General features: G+C 41.2%; 1 protein-coding gene across 1 annotated transcript in view; it reads left to right on the forward strand.

Annotated features, from left to right (window-relative positions):
* NCK2 (NCK adaptor protein 2) overlaps positions 1 to 3002 on the forward strand; it is a 54672-nt gene extending 51670 nt beyond the window's left edge. The window contains exon 4 of the mRNA XM_009583802.1: positions 1630 to 3002. Within this exon, the coding sequence (XP_009582097.1) occupies positions 1630 to 1824 (195 nt within the window). The 3' untranslated portion in view covers positions 1825 to 3002. The remainder of the gene's footprint in view (positions 1 to 1629) is intronic.
* The last annotated feature ends 16862 nt before the right edge of the window (positions 3003 to 19864 follow it).

Genomic DNA, 19864 nt, shown 5'->3' on the forward strand with positions numbered 1-19864 from the left:
GGGGAGTTGGGCCAGAGCCAGATCAACAGGCACGGCAGGAGCTTTGTTTGCTCTGGGCAGGGCAGATGGAGTCGGAAGGGAAGGCAGAGAAGCATCGGTACTAAAACAGATGAGGGGGAGATGCAAGGGACAAGATTTTGAGATAGGCAGAACGTGGAGGATGTGTGGGGCAGAGACCCACATCATTGCAGGAAAAAAAGGCAGCGTGCCTGAGAAAATGCTCTCCTTCAGCTTACTTGGGTACATATTCAGTGTGTATCTGACCCCCCCAAGTGCGGCACAGAGGACTACGGACACTGTGGTTTCATGAACCGAAGTCTGGTGACAGCAGTAACGTCCGAGGGCTCCCGCTCCCCCCTGCTCGGTCCTCTGCTGTGCTGCAGCTGTGCTCAGGGTTGTTCGTAGGGCGATGCTGTGAACCACATAGTCTCTTATGGGTTTTGTTTAGCCTGGACGAGTTCAGGTTTGCAGCGCTGGCACGACTGAAGCAGCAGCGTGGTGGGGGGAGTAGCGAGGGACTGCAGAAAGGCTGCGTCTGAAGTCTGGCACGTGCCTTTGACGGTTTCTGCCTGAAGCCATGCCTTCAGTGGGCAGAGACCCTGCAGCAGTACCGCCAGAGTCGCATCAGGCGTTACTTATCTCCACTAAGTGCTTGCTACAAACTCTGGTGTGTGCTTTTTCTTTTTTATTATTCCGTTTTCCTGCTGGCTGGCGACACCTGCCTCCAGCCATCTCTCGCAGAGCAAAGCCCATACTCCCATCTTTACGGCCAGCCAGCAGCAGTCGATGGCCAGAGATGGAGTACAGCTGGAAGCGAGGGACAGTGTGTCCTTTCTACCCTCCTACGGCAGCGTGTGGTGCAGAAAGCAGAATGGTCTCATCCGGGCTGTTTGGACGGCAGCGCTCTCTTCGTTAAAGCAACCAATTGCCAAGACTAAGAGATTTATCATGTGAAATTGTTCTGTCCTGAATAACTCCATTAGTGCTTAAATTTTGTCTTTTGTGGGTGGTGGTTTGATGGTGAGATTTGTACTGTGTTTTTATTCTATAGCTTTATCTTTTTTTAGAAAAAAGGTGTACTCAATAGGAGAAATTATTACCCATACATGTGGTAGTGAAGATAAAAGGTGAATGTGTTTTTGTGTTTTGCAATGCTAAGCAAGAACAGCCCTCTAGTGGTCACGGCTCTGAAAAAAGCCATATGGGGAATTTTCTTCATCTCACCCAAGCAATATTGCAATAATTGCTTTGTCCAGGATTCTCTAGTAAGGAAACCATACATGATGAAAGTTTTTTCCCTTCTCCTTGACATTCTCATGCTTCTAGATTGAGTAACTAAGATAATATTTGCAATTTAGTCATGTAATTGGCGACTTCAGACTGTGCATCTGGGGAGCTTTCACTTAACTGACTTAACTGTGCACGTTAATAATGATGGCAATTATTTATTGAATAACAGACTATTGGGTTTCTTAAGTAGCTAAAGCACCGAGCTGTGGAACAAAGACTAGCATAAATTACCATCAACTATACGACACAGTTTGTTCCTGAAACCACAAAATTACGCCTTCATTTTGTTCACTTTTATGTAATTCTTTTTTTTTTTTCTTTTCAAATTCTTCTCAACAGCCCAGTGACTTCTCGGTATCTCTAAAGGCGTCGGGGAAGAACAAACATTTCAAGGTGCAGCTCGTGGACAATGTCTATTGTATTGGGCAGCGTCGCTTTAATACTATGGATGAGTTGGTGGAACACTACAAAAAGGCTCCCATCTTCACCAGTGAACACGGGGAAAAGCTATATCTTGTGAAAGCACTTCAGTGACGTTGAAGATGGACTTGGCCACCTGGGCCTCTTATAACTTACAAGCCTTAGGTCCTAAATTCACTTTTATAGAGCAGAGCAATATCTGAAGCAGGCTTAAGGAATAGGCTCTTTCTAAAGTGTTTGCTCTGTCGGTTGCTGTTTGTCCTTTTTTTTGTTTGCCTCTTTTTGTGTTCCAGTTCTGTTAATCTCCGACCACCTCTCTTCAGGTTGAGAGTTTCCCTTAGGTGGCCGTGGCGAGCACTCACCTTCCCGGCTGAGTTCAAAACTCCCCTCTCCTGTGTACGTTTACATAGTTAGCTCAGAACAAGGAGGGGCGTTTTCAATTCAAACCAGTGTTAATCTGTTCAGATTGCTCACGCAGGCAGAACTCTCTGTTCAGAGACATCGGGCACAGTTTGAATGCACTGAAGCTGCAGCTACTTAAGTGAGAGAGAGTAGACATAACAGTTGTGGCTGTGAGTTCTGTAGCTATATCGCTTACCGAGTAGTATATTACAAAACTCCTAGTTCCTAGAAGCACTCTTTACACTGTACTCTGCTATTACATTGCCTCTCTGACTCTTTGTAAAGAGTACACTAATTAAAAGCATTTTGTAATAGTACTTCTTAAACTACTATGGTAAGATTGTAGTAAAAGAAAACTATCTAGTGTATTTTGGTCTGTAATTGCAACAAAGAGAAATTTTATTTGAAAGTTGATTACTAGAGAAAGAATCATTGAATTGTAAAGGCTGAATGTTTTGGTAATCAACAACCAAATGTGCCATCCACATAATGCTTTTTCCTCTTGCCCTTCTGCTTGTTTGAATTAAACGATTATGTATTTAATTCTCAAAGTAATATGTATCTGTAGCTGATTGTTGACACTAATACAGAAGATTAATAAAAACTGATCTTGGGACGGGGTGGGATGGGCTACCAACACTATATATATATTTGCTTTACGGAAAGAAATCTTCGGGTTTTACAGAGGATGGCGTGGTTGGTAGGAAGAGGGACACAGAATGTTTATGAAGAAAATGCATTTTTCTCTTTTCTTTACATTTAAACTCCTTTATGGTTTAAATATACAGTCTTTAGATGGCACATTCCTGAGATTGAAGAAGGGATCGTGAGATCTCAAAATCTTGCATACTCAGTTTTTTGGATATTGTAATAAAAAAGGTATTATGTCATGATGGAGTACTGGATTTATCCTTGGGTGGTAGTCCTGGTGTTGCTTTAGCAAGGTGAAATAGAGTGAATAATGAATTTGTTTGTCTTGGAATTTATGTGGCCTAAAAAGAAAACTTCTGCGACTGCAGAGGACAGTTTGATATGAGGCAGTGTCTAATAAGCTCCGTGTTACTTGTTTCTGTGATAAGTAAGTCTGTTCATAGCTTTAATGAAAACTGCAAGATGGAGCTGTTTCCTGGTACCTTTTTGCTATTAAAACATGTTCCCTACCTATTCTGTATTTCAGCCAGTGGTAGTACAACTACCTCTGTGCATAACTCCAGTGTAGGTTAAGCAGACACCAGCGTTGTCTGACTTGCTTTGGTGTAAATCATACCACTGCCAGGAGACTGCACTAGTACGTCTGCGGATGAATTGCAGTCTTGCTCAGACCCGAGAGGCAAGTATAATTTTTGAATACTATTTTCCCACCACTCTTGAAATCTTATTTCTGTAAGGTTATCTGAATTGACAAGTGTATTTGAATTAACGACTGTATTTTTCTGTATGTGCATTTACTAAAAATTGGGCAGTGACACTTCTGCTTGGTCCAGCGTAATGAAGGAAAGCAGTGATTCAGAGCAATCCAGAATGGTCATGCGTTATCCTGAAGAGCACCTACCGATTACTATCTTCTAAGAATGTAGAAGCTTTCCTTAGGAAGTTGGTGAAGTACCAGTTGCTTACAAGCTACCTACACAAGGACTCCACAGTGGGCTGCTTCTTAAACTTGCTAAGTGAATTCTGCAGAGAATGCAGGTTTTTGCCTTCTAATACATAGTTCTTTCTTGAAGTAAATCTAAGCACATACCAAGTATGGCAATGATGTTAAGAAAGTCAACTATATGTTGTATGAACATTTTCAGGTTTGAGTGAATTGCTTTTCAGTCTCATTGACTCTTTGTAGTATTTGGAAAAATGATATATGGGAATGGTTTTCTTTTTCAGTAAATTGATTTCTGCAATTACTCTTTCATGCCCCTTGTTCATTTTTCTGAAATGTTCCCCATGTTCCCTGTTCCAGGAGCCTTTGTATGCCTCTTGCAATCCTTTTTTTCACTTTTTTTTATAGTCCCTTTTTACAAGCTCTGTTCCTAACCCCTTTCTAGTCTTAGTAGCTTAGAACTAAATTAAATAGACATACAAGTGAAGTTTCTACCATATGCTTTATATTTTAATGGATTTATAAATCTTTTTTTTTTGTTCCTCTGTAAACAGCTTCTGTGTATTGAGGTGTGAATTGTTAAAGTATTTTGTTTTGGAAGCAGTTAGTTAATTTACTACCCAGCAGTGTGAATGACTAGCTCCAGTTGTTTTTTTTTTTTTTAAATGAGCCTCATCTTGTTTTTGCCCACGCTGTATTTAATCAACATGCTCTCCATTCAACAGGTTCATTAATAGTTCTTCAGTTGTTCGCATCTTTACTAATGGAGATAAGTTGCTGCAAGTTTTGCTGCCTTTTTGACCTCATTTGCTGGATTGGGCCTAAGCATTAACAATCTTCAGTACTAACTGCTTAATAAAAGGGCAATAGACATGGATTTTATTTTTATTTTCCTATTTTATACGTACCTTTCTATCATTTGACAAAACCTCACCCTTATTTTTTGACTACTTAAAGCCTCTTTGTCAAAGCTTGGGGTTGGGGGTGGGGATTTTTTTTAAGATGAGAGGAATTGTGGTGACCTGAGTTTCTTCACCCGCAGTTTTCATTAAAGGCTCAAATAATTTCTGATGGAGTGGAAGTGGTGATTTTTCTTTATGGTATTCAGTCTGGCTTTTCCCATCATACCTGGTTTGTATAGGTGCATAAGTTGTACTTTTAAGTATTATTCCTGTACAGCTGTTAATGTTTCTTGCCTTGATGGTGTTTACATAGGAATGTGAATGAGTTGTCTGAATCCATAGCAGTTGCTGTACTTTCCATGCAGTGGCAGGAACTTGAGATCCGTGTTTTCACTTCTAGCTCCGTGAGCTTGTTGATGAGCTCCCTCTTCCAGTTATCTCGACCTTTTGTGGTATCACCAAACAGTAGACACAAAAAGATGGTCAAAATCCTGTCACTTCTGAACTTACACATCATAGCCCATCTGTTCTGTAGCACTCCTGTTCTGAGGATGTTTTATTTAAAGGATGCTGTGGTAGCTGTTCTTCATAAATATCTACAGTGTAGTCCTTGGTCCCAGCTTTTTATGCTGTTCAGTCTTATGAAAGTATGCTTGTATGAGACATTTTCCAAAGGGTGGGGACACTAGTGTTACACCAGCAACTCCAGAGTGCTGTATAGCCCTGTGCCAACTGGGAGCTGCTGCTCTTTGCGGAAGCGCCTGCACTGCCACGCTGCTGTTACTGATGGTGGTATTTGGCCAAAAACACTGGAGAGCTTCGAGGTTTACACTGCTTTGCAGATAAATGCACGCAAGCTTCTGCACAGGTCCCAAGCCAGGCAGCTGCTAGCCAGATCCAAATTGGAAGAAGCGTGAACCCATGGCATGGTGCTGAGTCTCAGCCTGAGAGTCTTGCAGAGAAGTACAACAGAGACACTTAATACAGCTGTGCAGTGTTCAGCTGGCTTGGAGCGTCTGTCAGCAAAATACTGCACAGTTGGGTACCAGGTAGCCTCGGCTGACCTGATTCAGTATTGAGAGTAGTCATGTATTAGGTGGGGACAAATTATTAAAGGATTAATCTAAGAGTGAACCGAGAGCATGCCAGGTAAACTCACATGGATCTACTGTATTATAAAAGCAAAGGGTTTGCTTAGTTTTTGCTTTTGGGGAGAGGAGAGAAGAGGCAATAAAGACGTGCGGTTGGGTAATTAACGTGAATATATGAATGGACTGTAAAGTCCCACTCTTGAATGATTCTGTTTAGTGTTCTCTGTTCAGATATTTTTGTCTCATAAATTTCGATGAAATCCTTAAAGTTTACAGCTGTTCTTCCCCACCTGTATTATAGCTTTTCTATACTGTAAAGTTTGCTGCCTGGTTTAATGATTTGACTATGGGTAAATAGAGATCTTCCACACTTAGAACGATACCTTTTGTTATAACACAAAGTTGAAGTACTTTTAAAATACCACTATACAACTTTACTTACAAAAATGAGTCAGATTTTGCCTAAATTGTAAATCAAAAACTAAAAAAGGGATCACACTTCTTTTGGATTTGGTCTGGCAATTTATGTGGCAAAAGCTACTAAATAACTGTAAGGGCTTTCATTCCTCCTTGGTCTTAAACTGGTTTAATTCAGTGATTTAAAGGTAAATGAAACCTGTGCAATCTCCAGCATCTGAATCTGATGAGTTCTGTTTTCTTACTCCAGTGGGATGGGATGACTCATGTTTAAATGGAAACTTGTTAACATATTTATACTGATAAGTCATGAAAGGTGTATTGCTAAAGTAACTCTCAGCTCTTAAAATGCACTAGGAACTGTGAATCTTTCCATTCCTTTCTCTTCAGTACATCCAAAATTCAGTGCCTTAAGAAGTGGAAAAGTGTAAACCAGCAAGAGTACAGGGTGCACAGTTCTGAATAGTGTTATAAATCGCCTGGACCACGTGAATGAAAGGTTTCAGAGTAAAAGGAGGATGCAGGTAAATACTGCTGTTCATCCACTAGTTGCTCCTAGGTGGAACGGGCTTTTAAATAACAAGTAAATCCGTTGTGCAGTACTATTCTAGAAAATATACTGCAATTGCAACCCTAATGTCCACCAACCTTAGTATGTGATAACAATGCCTAATATGTGTATGTTCCTGTGCTGGTCTCTTGCAAAAGCAATGGCATATTGTTTTTTTCTCTATTTTAGGTGGGTATTCACATCTATAGCTGTTGGATATAGTTATAGTTTGTTGGATTTTCCAACAAACTGAATGTTTTTTGATCTAAATTGACTTAGCGTGAAATATAACCTATATATAATATACTTAAAACTATAATATTTTCTGGTCCTTTGCATGCTTCTGGAACCCTATGCTACTTTCGTATTTAAAAATGAAAGTTTTTCTGGCATATTCTTGGTGTTTCTTTTCTGGTTATAAAATAGATTGCCTCCCCTGTTGTTATTTGAAATTCCAAGCTCATTTGGAAGCTGACTAACAGAAGTGACATGTAACCATTGACAGATTAGACAAGTTTTTCCTTGCATTTTCTTTCATATGTTGTAATATTAAATGTTTTAGGAGTGGGAGGTTAAAAAAAAAAAGAAAGAAAAAAGACGACTCTCTAACTTGACAGATTATCTTCAGCAGTGGGAGTCCACAGTTATGAGGAAAAAGTAACAGGTAAGAAATGTTATTTTCTGTTTTCTTAAGTGAATTTAGTTTGGAATTTAGCTTGACATCATATGGTACTAGTGCGTGAAGTATTACAAAGGTTAACAAATTAATGCTGACTTGGATCCAGTTTAACGAAGGAATGGATCTCAATTGTTAATCTCAATGTCCTACTCGAGAAAATAGTAGTAATCTTCAAAAGGGGAGAACTGTGATTTTGGGGACTTTTTTCTTGGTGCTGCTTTTTTTGTTTTGATTTTTGAGGGAAGACTTCAAAAGAGGTGTCTTGCTCCAGTTTTCAAGCCAAATTTTGCTTCTGAGCTTCTTCCCAAGAAGTATCTCTCTGGCTGTGAGCCAGGCCACAGAGAATATGTTAACTGGAATTATTCTCCTAGCTGTAAGTGAAACTGTGGTGATGAATAATGGGTTACTTTTTTTTTTTTAATTTAAATTTTGATCGCCATTAGATTGGATACATACATCTATATGGTAATTAATTAGTGGGTTCCGTGGGTTACTGACTTAGCTTTTCACCTGGCTTCAACTCTGTCAAGTTAAAATAAGCTTGATTTTTTTTTTTTTTTTTTTTGTTTGTTTGTTCCTTTTTATGTCACAGAACCAGTAGTGCATTCAGTGCAATTATAATTTGTAATGCAAAGAAGCCCTTCAGTTGTGGGTGGCTGGTATGTTTGGAATACTAAGTCCATAGATGATAACGATAATAGGGCTATAAAGAATTGCGGGTAAGGGCACCAGCAAACAGGCAGAGAGAACAGGCTCTTCAGGGATCATGAAGCAAGTGTCTGATAGTTTCTCTTTGGAGAATTAGGATGTTTATTTTCATTTGAATATGTATAGTTAATTTGTAAAAGTGAAACTTAACCCTTTTTTGATGTAGTCTCTTTATTCAGAAGTAAATTCCAGGAATTAGCACTGCAGGAGGGAAAGTGGATGTTGAGGCTTTAAGAAAAGTGAAGGATACTGGTGTTTGTGGCTGCTTTCCTACTGAAAATCCCAGTGAAAAGTGGGATACTCCGTGTTACTTGGTTTTGTACCACTGTTGGCCCAACATTGTGCTGGCATAACCTGTCTCCACTGAAGACAAGGTAACTGTGATTATATTAGAAGAGATTTCCATAACGTAGTCAAGGTTCTTGTGCAACTGGCTTGGGCTAAGTACAGAGTTCAAGGTGAAGAGCAAGTTGTTAACTGAGTGTTCACTAGTAATGGATGGGTGCCATAGAGAACTCTTTTAATCCAGTTATTTTTGTCCTTTGCTCTTACTAATTCAACAGTGGGTGCTGACATTCTCAGTGTTTGATGTTCTGTGTTAATAAGGCACAGAGTTGTTTCTTGTGCTAACAGGTAACTTTGATCAGATGTGCCACTTCTCTGGCTCATCTCTGTGAAATCATTCTGCTGTGAAATTCAGGATGGTTTAAGAGAAATTATGTCTTTTTTTTTTAGCTGGCATGTCTGATGCGGTATATAGCACACCTACGTTGTCAGCCTTCTGACGATCTTTGGTGTAACCTCTTCTGCAAAAATGAGAAGTCTGAGCATGTTTCAAAAGTTAGCAATCTCAGCTCAGTCCTTTGCCATGTGGTGAGTGTTAGATTACCAGTCATGGGCAATAGAAGATAGCATTGATAGCAATATCTCATGTTTTTTAACTGTGGTCTTTGAGACTTGTCTCCCTGAATTAACATCAGATTTGTCTTTTTTTTTTTCTTTTTTTATGCTTTCCTTTTTTTTTTCCCCTCCACCTTTTCCTCAAAAATGCACATGCATCTGTCTTTGGCAGTCCTGTTACTTCCCAGAAAGTCTCCTTGGCCGTTAGAAGCTTTGTGGACCATTTGGAACAACAGCATTTCCATCCAGTGTTGGCTTAATGGGAAATAATACCCTTCTTGATGAATAGCATGATCCTGTGGTGGGGCAGATAAGAACCGAAGGTGCTTTCCTAATGCTAGTTCTTGGGAGCACTTCATGCTAACGGAATGGAATTTTTTGTTTCTTTGTTAAAAAGAAACAAAAAAAGGGAACAGGTTACAGTTCTGGTTTAAATCAAATCACTTTGTAAATGCTTGTGAATCATGTAAGAATGGAGAAGCTCATTATATAATGCAATTGCAGGAACTACTTTAGTTACAGATGGAAGGAGGAGACTGCTTTCCTCAGCATTAGCAGAACATTAATTCTGCAATATTCGTAGAATTTTTGGAAAACCAAACGCAACCACCTTCAGAAACATATCTGAAACCAAGCTGCACATGCTAAATGCAGTTCTGAACCTTTGAGGGTAGGGCATCATGCAGTCATCTAGCTCGAATTTTTGTTATTTTTCTGTTAACTGCAACGATTTTACTTTTATGATGACTCAGATGAATGAACTTTTCTTGTGTGTTTTCTAGTGCAGTTGCATCGCTTCCATTCAAGCTGGTTGAGTTTCCAGGAATCCTGCTTGTCCTGTGCTTTGTTCTGCACTGCCTTCCTGCCCCATTTGTACTTGGTCTCCCACTCCGCCTTTTCTCCTTTCCTCCTCTGTTTTCTCTCTTGTGCCCTAAAGCTTCTCAAGTTTTTCAGCTCCTCCTTCCTTTCTTCAGTTGTCTCTCCTCTCCTCTCCCTTCATTTTCAACGTTTAATATTTAGAGCCTACCTAATGGACAGGAAGAATTGCTGTAGTCTACACTTCTCCCTTACACATCCAGCTTGCAGAGAAGCAAGCCCACTTCCTTGGGTGGAGCTGTATTTGTGCTGTGGGCACAGCAAGGAACACGCCGTCAAGCGACTGTATTGCTTGAGCAAACCTGTTCTTATCATTCGCAGAAGTGGTTCGTTGGACGATATAATCCCAGCCTGAATCAGCAGCTCGACTTTAGGGCTTCAGTGCGTGTGTTCTCACTGTGGAAGGCTTGGTGCTCAAACAGACTAAGGAGCTGCAACTCTGAAACAGGAAGGGGAAAATGACATGGTCTGTATTTCTGCATATTTACCCCAAATGTCGTACAGCGTGCTCATCAAAACAGGGGCAGTGAAATTCGTACATTATGTTGGTATTTGGGGGTGGTTGCCTACCCCTTCTTTCCTGCTTGCCTAAGTTTCTTCTCCTTGACCTACTGGGTGGTATTTTCTGGTACTGAAGACAGAAAATACCAAGGATTCCTCCAAGAGAGTTGCAATTCAGCAGTAGCAGTTTTTGTGAGATCTGATTTGCTTGAAGTACATCGATGCATAGTTAGGCTGACATAGTGGAGATGTTATGCTGGCATATAACTATAACACTGTGTTGTAGCTGTAAATGACAGTTCGTACTGTTTATTGGGACTATTATAATTATGGAATCTGCTATAAATCTTCATTCAAAAACCTGATACTGTAAACAAAGTCCTTTAATTAAAAAAGAAAAAAAATACCCCCGGCCCATGTACAAAAGGAAGGAACAGCTCAGACTGAAGAGGGCAGCCAAAATAATTGCTGTGTACTGTACAATGATGATGGAGAGCAAAGAGCATACACTGAGGAGCCATGGAAATGAAGCATTATAAAAGGACTGGTGACAGATAATGCTATTAGGAGTGCACTCACCCACGCGAATGCGATGATACATATGTTGGCACCAGTGAGCAGGAGGGAAGTTCAAAATGATTGCACAAGGCGTTTGCTAAGGGACCAGGCTCCGCAGTGTCATGCAGCTTCGTTCTGAAGCAGTTCTTGCTTTTTCTCTTGAGATGCGGAGACTGAGTAGAAACAGCAGTGGGCTTGAATAAGCACTCAGCCTCTGCTTCTGCGGCAGGAATTGAGGACATCTAAGAAATCCCCTTTGTCCCGGATAGATGTGTGTGTGCATGTGTTTACTTTACCTCCATTGAAAAGATTTCTTCAAATTTGAATTGTTCCAGAACTAACTCGCTTATCCTTTCAGAATCGCTGCACACCTTTCCATAGCAGGGTGATCGCTGGGGAAAGGTTTGATTATATTTGAACATGTGTGCAGACTTGCCCTAGACTGCACAGGGATGACTAATCCTTGATGAGCTCAGTCCTCTCTGAAGGGAGAGACAGTGTTTGAACAATTGCAGTTGTGCCCATGATTGCATTAAAAGTCCTCTACTCTTCCACCTTCGCCACCACACTAATTGCTTGGGGACACATATCCCTGTGGTTTCTGCGATCTGTTTTGCAGCCCTGATTCTTGTTCAAATTTATTCCAACTTTAAGTCTGATACTTGGAAAAAAAAACCTTGAGCCTGCTTCTCCTCACACCAGCCTTTCCCATTGAATATGAAAAATTGCTGCACTTGTGTAGTTGTACACATGCCAGCCAGGGAACCTGGTTGCCCACTGCCATAACCAGATGAACATGTTGGCTGCCATCAGCATCCAGAAAATAAAGGATTGCTCCATCACCAGTGGAACAGCAGTATGAGGCTCTATGTTGAGCCTATGTCATTCCCCATCCACATGGATATGAGTTGGATTGGAAGCTGATGATGTGTAAAACTTGATGAGAAGAGGTAAAATATGGTGCGTGTCAGTTCTTCAGTTGGCTCTTTTAAATGCAGTGGTCGTAATGGCTGTGCTGGCCCTCCTATAACCATACAGTAACAGTAGACTTACCAGTACACATATGTGTACGCTTTTAGCATGGTGCTCTGAACTAATCCTTCCTTGGGCTTTGGACTGCTGTGCTTTCCGGTGATGAAAACTACATCCATCATTTACTGGCCTGAAAAAGAAAGCGGAGATATTTTCCCAAACACTTGGATCTGTGTCAGCAGAAATTAGGAAGAACAGTATTTTGAAAGTAAGCTATGATAAATTGTCATCTAGACAGCTCGAGATTTGCACACTCATCTAAGATGACAGCCAGGTACTGCAAAAATAGGAGGAATTAATGAAGATGCTTCTTTATCCGAATGTTGTTCACCCTTCCTGTAAGCCTTGGCCTTTCCAGCCCATAGGGAAGTTTGGCAATGGTTCCTCCCCTCCTTATTTCTTGCCCTAGAACTCAGGAAACTGGCCAGTCTTGGTACTGTCTTCTGGTAAACGCTTACAATTTACACTCGCCACATGTGTTGAATATACAGACTTGTTAACATACTTCAGCAAGATTCTTGTGTAATTATGCAAGCACAGACACAAAATTACTGACCCTCAGTGATGCTGCCTACACTGGTAAGCACGCATGTGCCTCTGCATATATATTTTTTTTAACATTTTTCTTTTAGGTGTTAGAACATGATAGTGTTTACTTAATTTTTTACATGTTTTTGTAGACTTCTAGCTGATTCTTTGTGTACATGACTGGTTTCCATAACTAGATACTGCATGCAGGTTCATATCCTTTATCTGGCACCCTGATTGTTCCTTTGGTAATACTTCAGTTTTTAATGGGCAGTGGCCGTGAACTGAGATGCAGAAAGAGAAAACAATTTGCAAAGAGCCTTGCAACATTATGCAATAACCACAAAGAGTATCAGCATTTACTTTGCATGTTTTCTGTGGGCTTATACCAAGGCAGGCTGAAATTTAATGGAAAGATCAAAGACTTGGCTTTGGATCAAACTCTAATACAATTCATTTCTTGCTGACTTTTGTTTGATATCAGAAAGTATTAAGGCACTTACCCTTATGATTTTAAGAGGCCTAATTTTAGAGGATAGAGGGGATCAGAAATGTTAACTTCTGTTCCAGAGCAGCTGGCTGAATTATACATCTGTGTTTTCTAAACTATCATAGGCGAAGCATATTTACTTTACCAATCTTGCAAAAAGGATAAAAAGTGGGAATGGTGCCAAATCTGCAAAGAAAATGTCATACGAAAGAGGATTTCATGCTTACTTTGGTATCAACTATTGCACTGTTCTTTAACTGAACCTGACTTCTGAGGTTTTCTGCTATAGAATCACTATGGCTTTTCCCAGATTTTCTGGTTATTAAAATTCAGCCTTCTGACTCCAGAGCTCACTTTCCTAATGTTATTTTATCCTAGCTAGAGGAAAGTGGTTTAAGTGATAGGTATATTTTTAATAGACAAAACTTTCTTACTGCTAAGCATTTAAAGAATATTAGATGACTTCTGGTCTTAAAAACCTCAGGTTGGAGAAGAAAAGCATGTTATTGCTTTCTTGTTTTATTTGTTTTATTTCACCTTTCGAATAATGTTCCAGCTTTCCCAAGGAACACTACGGTATTACTGTGCCTGTGCTCTTGGACTTCACGATCCCATCCCATAGGGATTTTGCATGTTTTATTCATCTATAATAAGCCAGCATTAAAAAATAAACTCTGGTTATAGAAACGTACTTTCAGTCTTCTGGAATTACAGAGCAGACAGTCCCCTTTTGGCACTTGTTTTCAAGATAGTCACTTGTTGCATCAGTGTAATGAAAACTTTATCGATACGTGAACGAGCTCAAAGGGTAGATTATGAATGATTGTTTTCAATTTGTTCATCTCACGGGTTTTGATGTTTATCTTTGCGATGGTATAGTGATATAACACAAAGCTTAGCTAAAGTTTGGCAGTTTGTTCCTCTTGGATTCTCTTTGTTTCAGCTTCTCAGTCCTTGCTGCTTAGTGATGTTGCTTTCTTCTCTACTGCCTGGAGCTGGCTGGATTCACAAGCTTAGTATTGCAGTAATTACTCTGGAATTCATTATAGGATGTTTAGTATCAGAGCTTGGCTACTTAAAGAAGAGAGCAGCGAGTTTCCAGGCAGGGATCAGGTTCTGACAACTGCTTGCAGAAGGATGTAGCGAGGTTACACCTGTTTATCTGCTGCAAGCTGGTCTTTTTTTCTTTCTCTTGCTGCCATTTTCCCACGTCTTCAGTGATTCACAGCCTCCTACGCTGCGGTCCGCTGGGACTTCCAGAGATGACTTTGTTATTAGATGATGTTTCTTGGATGACCCAAGTTTTCCTTGTAATCTGATTCCATCAAGGGGATGGTATCAAGCCTCTGGGACTTTCGGGAATGGCTTGAATTGCACACACTTAAGGGGAGCTTGTTCAAAGTGACCTAAAAGCTTAAAAGTCTCAAAACAATCACCAGTTTTCAGTTCTGGGCCCCAAAACATGAGTTGCTGAAGTGCCCGAGCTCTTTTGGGTGAGTCCCCTTGCTCCGTGCTCAGCTCTCCTGCTCGCCTCTCCTCTAGTCCTAAGCTCTTCTTTGCAAGCAGGGTCACGATCCCGCGTGTGCATGGGGCACCCGTGTCAAATGACCTCCAATGTCTATGCTGCCCCCATGCTTTCACTGTTGTGCCCTTCTCTTGTATCTGTGTGCTTAGTGCATGAGATTTCTCGATCACGCATAGAACTAAAAGCACAACTTTGGGAGCTGTTTATGAGGCACCATCAAAAAGCCTCTACAGACTTCTGCTGGTGTCAGATCTATGGAAGCCCACCTTCTCAACAGAGTGGTATGTTTCCATTCTCTATTTATGAGAATGGTAACAAATCACAAAATATCACAAGATTACTTCTGTACACTGTATACACTCTTTGTAGACCCCCCAAAAATAGAGGGAATTAAAAACGGAATTAGAAAAATAAATGTTACTGTATATTTTCTGCCACCTGCTTGTTAGAGCTCCCACTTCTTCCACATGCTTTTCGGCACTGAGAAGTGTAAATAGAGCTAGCCTCTTCCTTTTTCACCACTGCATAGACAGAGTATCCCTCTGCTACTCAAATTCCTTGCCAGAGTTGCCAAGTGGCGAATCACACTAGTGAATGGACGTTCGTTCACTTGAAATTGCACTGGTGCTGCAAAATTGTTTTCTGCAGGTCACTGATTTGCTGTCATTCAGATGATTAGCAATGTTATTAATAATTTATTTTGGCTATTGATCTGAGCCACACTTTAATCTGTGAAGAAGGGTGCAGAGGATATTCAATATAAATCTGAACTGTGAATTCTCTCTTGAGGTACATGTTGTAAAGATGCCAGGGAATTAATTCCCTTGCTGCTTCTGCCACAAATGGGATTCAATGTGAGCTGAGAAACTTCAGCTGATGTTCAGTGTTTTATTGCGTGTCAGGCAAGCCCGGAAACTTTCTCCATGAGGGCTGTGCGTGCTGTTGACTGATGAAATATTTTACCCACTTCAACAGTGGGAGGTTGTTTAATTAAAGAGAATAGGTAGCACGTACTATATCGAACACTTATTTTAATTCTGAAAACTTGGAAATGAGAATTAATAGATTCAGGCAGAAGCGTGCTTACAGGGGATTAATGACTTTTGTTAAGCTGGTGATTATTCATTTCCATTTGAATAGATTTCTCTGAGAATACGCTTGGGATCCAAAAAATTAAAAATGGTGATGGTGGGGGCTCGAGGGTGGGAAAGCCAGGACTGAAATGTGTTTCCCTCCAGTGGCACAGAATTAAAACCCCTTGGCTGATGCTTCAGGTAACCGTGACTGTCGTTTCAGCCCTGCATGCGGCCCTGCAACCTTCTGCTCTGTTTTCAAGCATGCCGTAATACAGGGGACAGGGTTTAAAGAGAGCGGTAAAAATATAGGTGTGAAATAGTAAGAAAAAGCCCTATTTCATACCCATGAAATAGGTTAGGGGGGAAAACACAGTGAAGGTTTGTACAATGTTCACATGGGCTTTGGAGTCATCCAGCTCTCGCTGACATCCAGAGTCCTCCTACAGGCTTGGAGACTTGGATCAGACCTAGTTTACCTGGATTATCAACGCAACCTCTTTTCTCGTGTCTTGCTTCATCCAGGATAAAAGAAACTGCCTCCCAGTTGTAGCTCTGGGATTTAAAACAAATGGGCAGTAGTAAGAGCTATAAGTAAGCCCTTTTTAAGGAGGTGCCCTGTAGAATGGTATTTGAAGAAAAACTGAGCGTGGGGTAGAACAAGCAAAAGCCGAGGTACCCAAGTGTGAGACTTTGATGCAGCAAGAAGGGTAGGGAGGTGACAGGAAAGATCAGGAGGAGGAATGAGTCTCCACCGATACTCACACAGAAAGGGAAGAGCATTAACTCAGATCTATTGATTGGCATCAGTACAAAAGTAATACTTTTCACTTAAGCACAACTCTGCTGTCACAGCTGTTTGGTTACTAATGTCTTCTCCTAACAAAAGGCATTACCTTAATGCAGAGAGGTTGCTGTAAGCTGCAGGCATAACTGAGGCCGTGCCATATTCTCAAGCACGGTTACCCAGATTTTTTTTTTTTAGTGTATTTTTACATCTTTATATTTTTCTCACCTGAATGCTTCTGTTGATATTCAGACTTCCTCAATAGTTACTGCTGACGTTAAATGGTAGGAGGAGGGAAGAGTAAAAACCTGAGTGATTATGGCGGGAGGCTCCTTTCCCCCACTCTTGCAGTCATTATCGACAGCAACTGAGATCAACATGGGGGATAAGGGAAGCACAAAAGAAGTACATGAGGGGTTAAAAAGACAATGTAAGTGGCTGTAGAACAACATCTTCCTCTCTCAAATAAAATGCTCTCATCCACTAACCATCTATCTCAGTCCTCATTAAAGTTAGTGGGAGCCTTTCCATTAACTTAAAAGGATATTGGATCAGTCCCAGATCCTCCGTGCTGGGTGTAGCGGGCACAGTTTTTAAGCTCAGAGGTGAGCGGAAGGAATTTTATGACTGAAGACTCTGTGTGAAATCCCAACCCTCTTGAATCCAATGGTGAAACTCCCATTAACTTCATTAGCGCTGGGATTTTGCGACTAGACTCAGCATGAAGTGAAATCAATGCAGCAAGAGGCGGCGGGATGTTTGACAACAGAGATGCTAGCTATGGTTTTTTCCACGGCTGGAATGCCTAAGCATAAACTATTTTCGTTGTTAAAGTTTCATGCTGCCATTTCAGTGGCAATAGGAATGAATTGAGCCCGACTGCAGCTGCCTGTTTCATATGGAGAGAAATTCTGGCGTGGCACCTGGCATGGGCTTTCTTTCCAAAAACACTCTCTCAGGAGTTTTCCAGTTTATCCAGAGGTGGCTGTATCTAATATGCAGCGGATAACTGGAATATAGTACACTTCCATACAGCAGCAGAGACCATGTCCATAATCCGTACCTAGGTGGAAGAAAGCATAAAGCAAGAGTTAAAATAAAAATAAGAAATCTGGAAGAAAAGAAGCTTCTAAGAAAGTAATGAGCTGTACCCATCCAGCTGTGCTATCTGCAGGGAAATGATGTATTTTTGAATTGGAAAGAGATGTGTTGTCTGTGTGTAAGGAGGAAAAAATGATTGAAAACACATGCGAATGGAAAGGATTTTCACCAAACTCTCCCCCAATCTGAAAAGAAAGCTGTCCATTATAATAATTGCAATGTAAGCCCCAGAAATATGCTGCAGTGTGAGGCCAGATCCCTCCCTGGAGGGCTTGCAGGCAGAGATGGATATAAAAAGATGGCACAGGAGTTCAGGGGTAGGTCAATACAATGATTGCAGTTTTTAAGCAACTAGTACAGGATTTTCTAGAAAGGGCTGAAAAATCTATTTCCCTTAAGCGGTTGGAGTTGAACTCTGAAACCCAAGGGCTCTTAAAACCCCAGTTGCGTTAAAAAATGTTTGTGGTTATCAATATCTAATCCTGGCCTGCTTCCCAACCTTGGGCTGCCTTTGAAGTATCACTACCGAGAGCTGCTCTGCGCTCCTCCTCTGCCCTAGCCTGCTCCCTAACCAGGCTCCAAAATGGAGGGGTGTGTTGTAAGCACGGGATTCACCTTTTATTTCTACATGTTGTCAACCGGTATTAGCAGTACCTTCCTCGAAAGAGATGGGGATGATAACAAGGTGACACTTAATTGAGATCCCTAAAATAAGAAGCCACTTGTTTTAGGCTCCCTCTGTAGCCACCAAAGATCTTTGTCCCGTGTGAAGAACACGTAGGCCTGGATGCTCCATTGTAGTGCCCGTGTTTAGATGGGCTGCGTGTGAGTCTGACTTCTCCTGGAGTTAAATGGTCCATTCCTTCAAATACTATTTTACTGGTAATGCCAGCATGTTGTTCATGTATAGAATCATTTTTTCCCCCTCCTTTTCCGTGTGGTAATGCTAAATGTGGTCCCCCATCCCCCTCCAAATCCATTTTTCTTTCTGGAGCATCCGGAGTGCATGACTTCATCTGCTTGATTATCTCAAGCCTTGGGAATGCTGGCTTTGTCTCCGAAACCACCAGAATGTGCTGAGCAAACACCGCTGCTAGTCAGGCTGCATCAGGGCTGGCGGTTAAAGCCTCCTATGCAAGAAAACTTCCTAGGAGCTGCTTTTCAATGAGATCATCTTTAGTGATCTTTAGGTTGTCTTATTTGGTGTACTGGATTGAACATGAGGGCAGTATTTCGGCCAAATAAAAGAGCTGTTGTTTCCGAATGTTTTTGTAGCTTTCTAGGATTGCGTTTTTGCACAAAAGTGGGCATTCATTCTTCGTTACATTGCCGTTTCATCTTTCATACTGACAGCGTGGTTTCTGTTGTTGGAAGCGGTTCCAGTAAATTCTGCAATGGATTTTAAAATGTTATTGGGGAGGGGGTGGTTTTTCTCTGAGAGGGATGAGGAGCTGTATCTCTGACGATGCAAACTTCTCCTTAAGCAGAACTACATTGTTCACTCAAGTCTGGCTGTAGACCGTTGCTGTTCTGGTGCATCGAGCAGCTGGAGTAAGCAGAAGTCATGGAAAGGGAAGGAGTGCTGACAGGCATCTAATGGGGGCCATTCCACGCAAACTCCTGTGATGTGAGTGCAGGAGCGCTCTGTGCAACATCTCCAGCTTGTTGAAGGGTGTATTTGCTACCACAGCTGTTCTGACCTGCCGTCTCCTGAAAAAAAACCCAGGAAATTAGGATGGGTTAGTAGATACTACTAGGATACTAAGAAGAGGTATTATGTTTCTATATTAGCTGATAATATCTAGGCTATGCAAATGCGATCTTTATGGTCTGCAAATACCTCCTTCTGTCCTCCACGAGGAAGATGAGTTTTTACAGCTTGCTCAAAACTTCACGGAAGATCAAGCTGCGGCATTACATTGTCAGAAGTGATCCAACAGAAGGGGGGTGTGTGAAAAAAACAGATAACTTGAGTAGTGTACCCTGACCCCCAGCCTGGGAGGAGGAGGCACATATTAACGTCTTGAATTTCCTCCTTGAATATTCCAGAAATGTGGGCCTGCCACTGTTTGTACGCGACAGAGGCAAATAACGCAGATGGCAATTACAACTGCTGTTCAAATCTTAGTCAACCATGTGCTTATTAGTCTGAACAGTGTCAAGGTCCCAGCTTTCTCTCTGTCAGGCAGTCCAACCCCTGCAGGTTTAGGAGCTGCCAGTGCGTGTGAGGACATTTGCTGGTTTCTGTCACTCTTCTTGTGATGTGTATGAAGTTGAGCGTTACCCTGGTGCTAGGGTGATTGCTTCCAGCATGGCTTTTGGGGGGGGAATAATTCAGTCTGGTCAAATTAGGAAGTGATCCAAGGTCTTGCTCATAACCCACATTAAGTAGAACAAAGGTTTTATTTTATTCTAGTTTAGAAGAGGTTTAACTGTCTTT

The sequence above is a fragment of the Fulmarus glacialis genome, unplaced genomic scaffold, assembly GCF_000690835.1.
Source record: "Fulmarus glacialis isolate BGI_N327 unplaced genomic scaffold, ASM69083v1 scaffold19738, whole genome shotgun sequence".
Taxonomy (NCBI): domain Eukaryota; kingdom Metazoa; phylum Chordata; class Aves; order Procellariiformes; family Procellariidae; genus Fulmarus; species Fulmarus glacialis.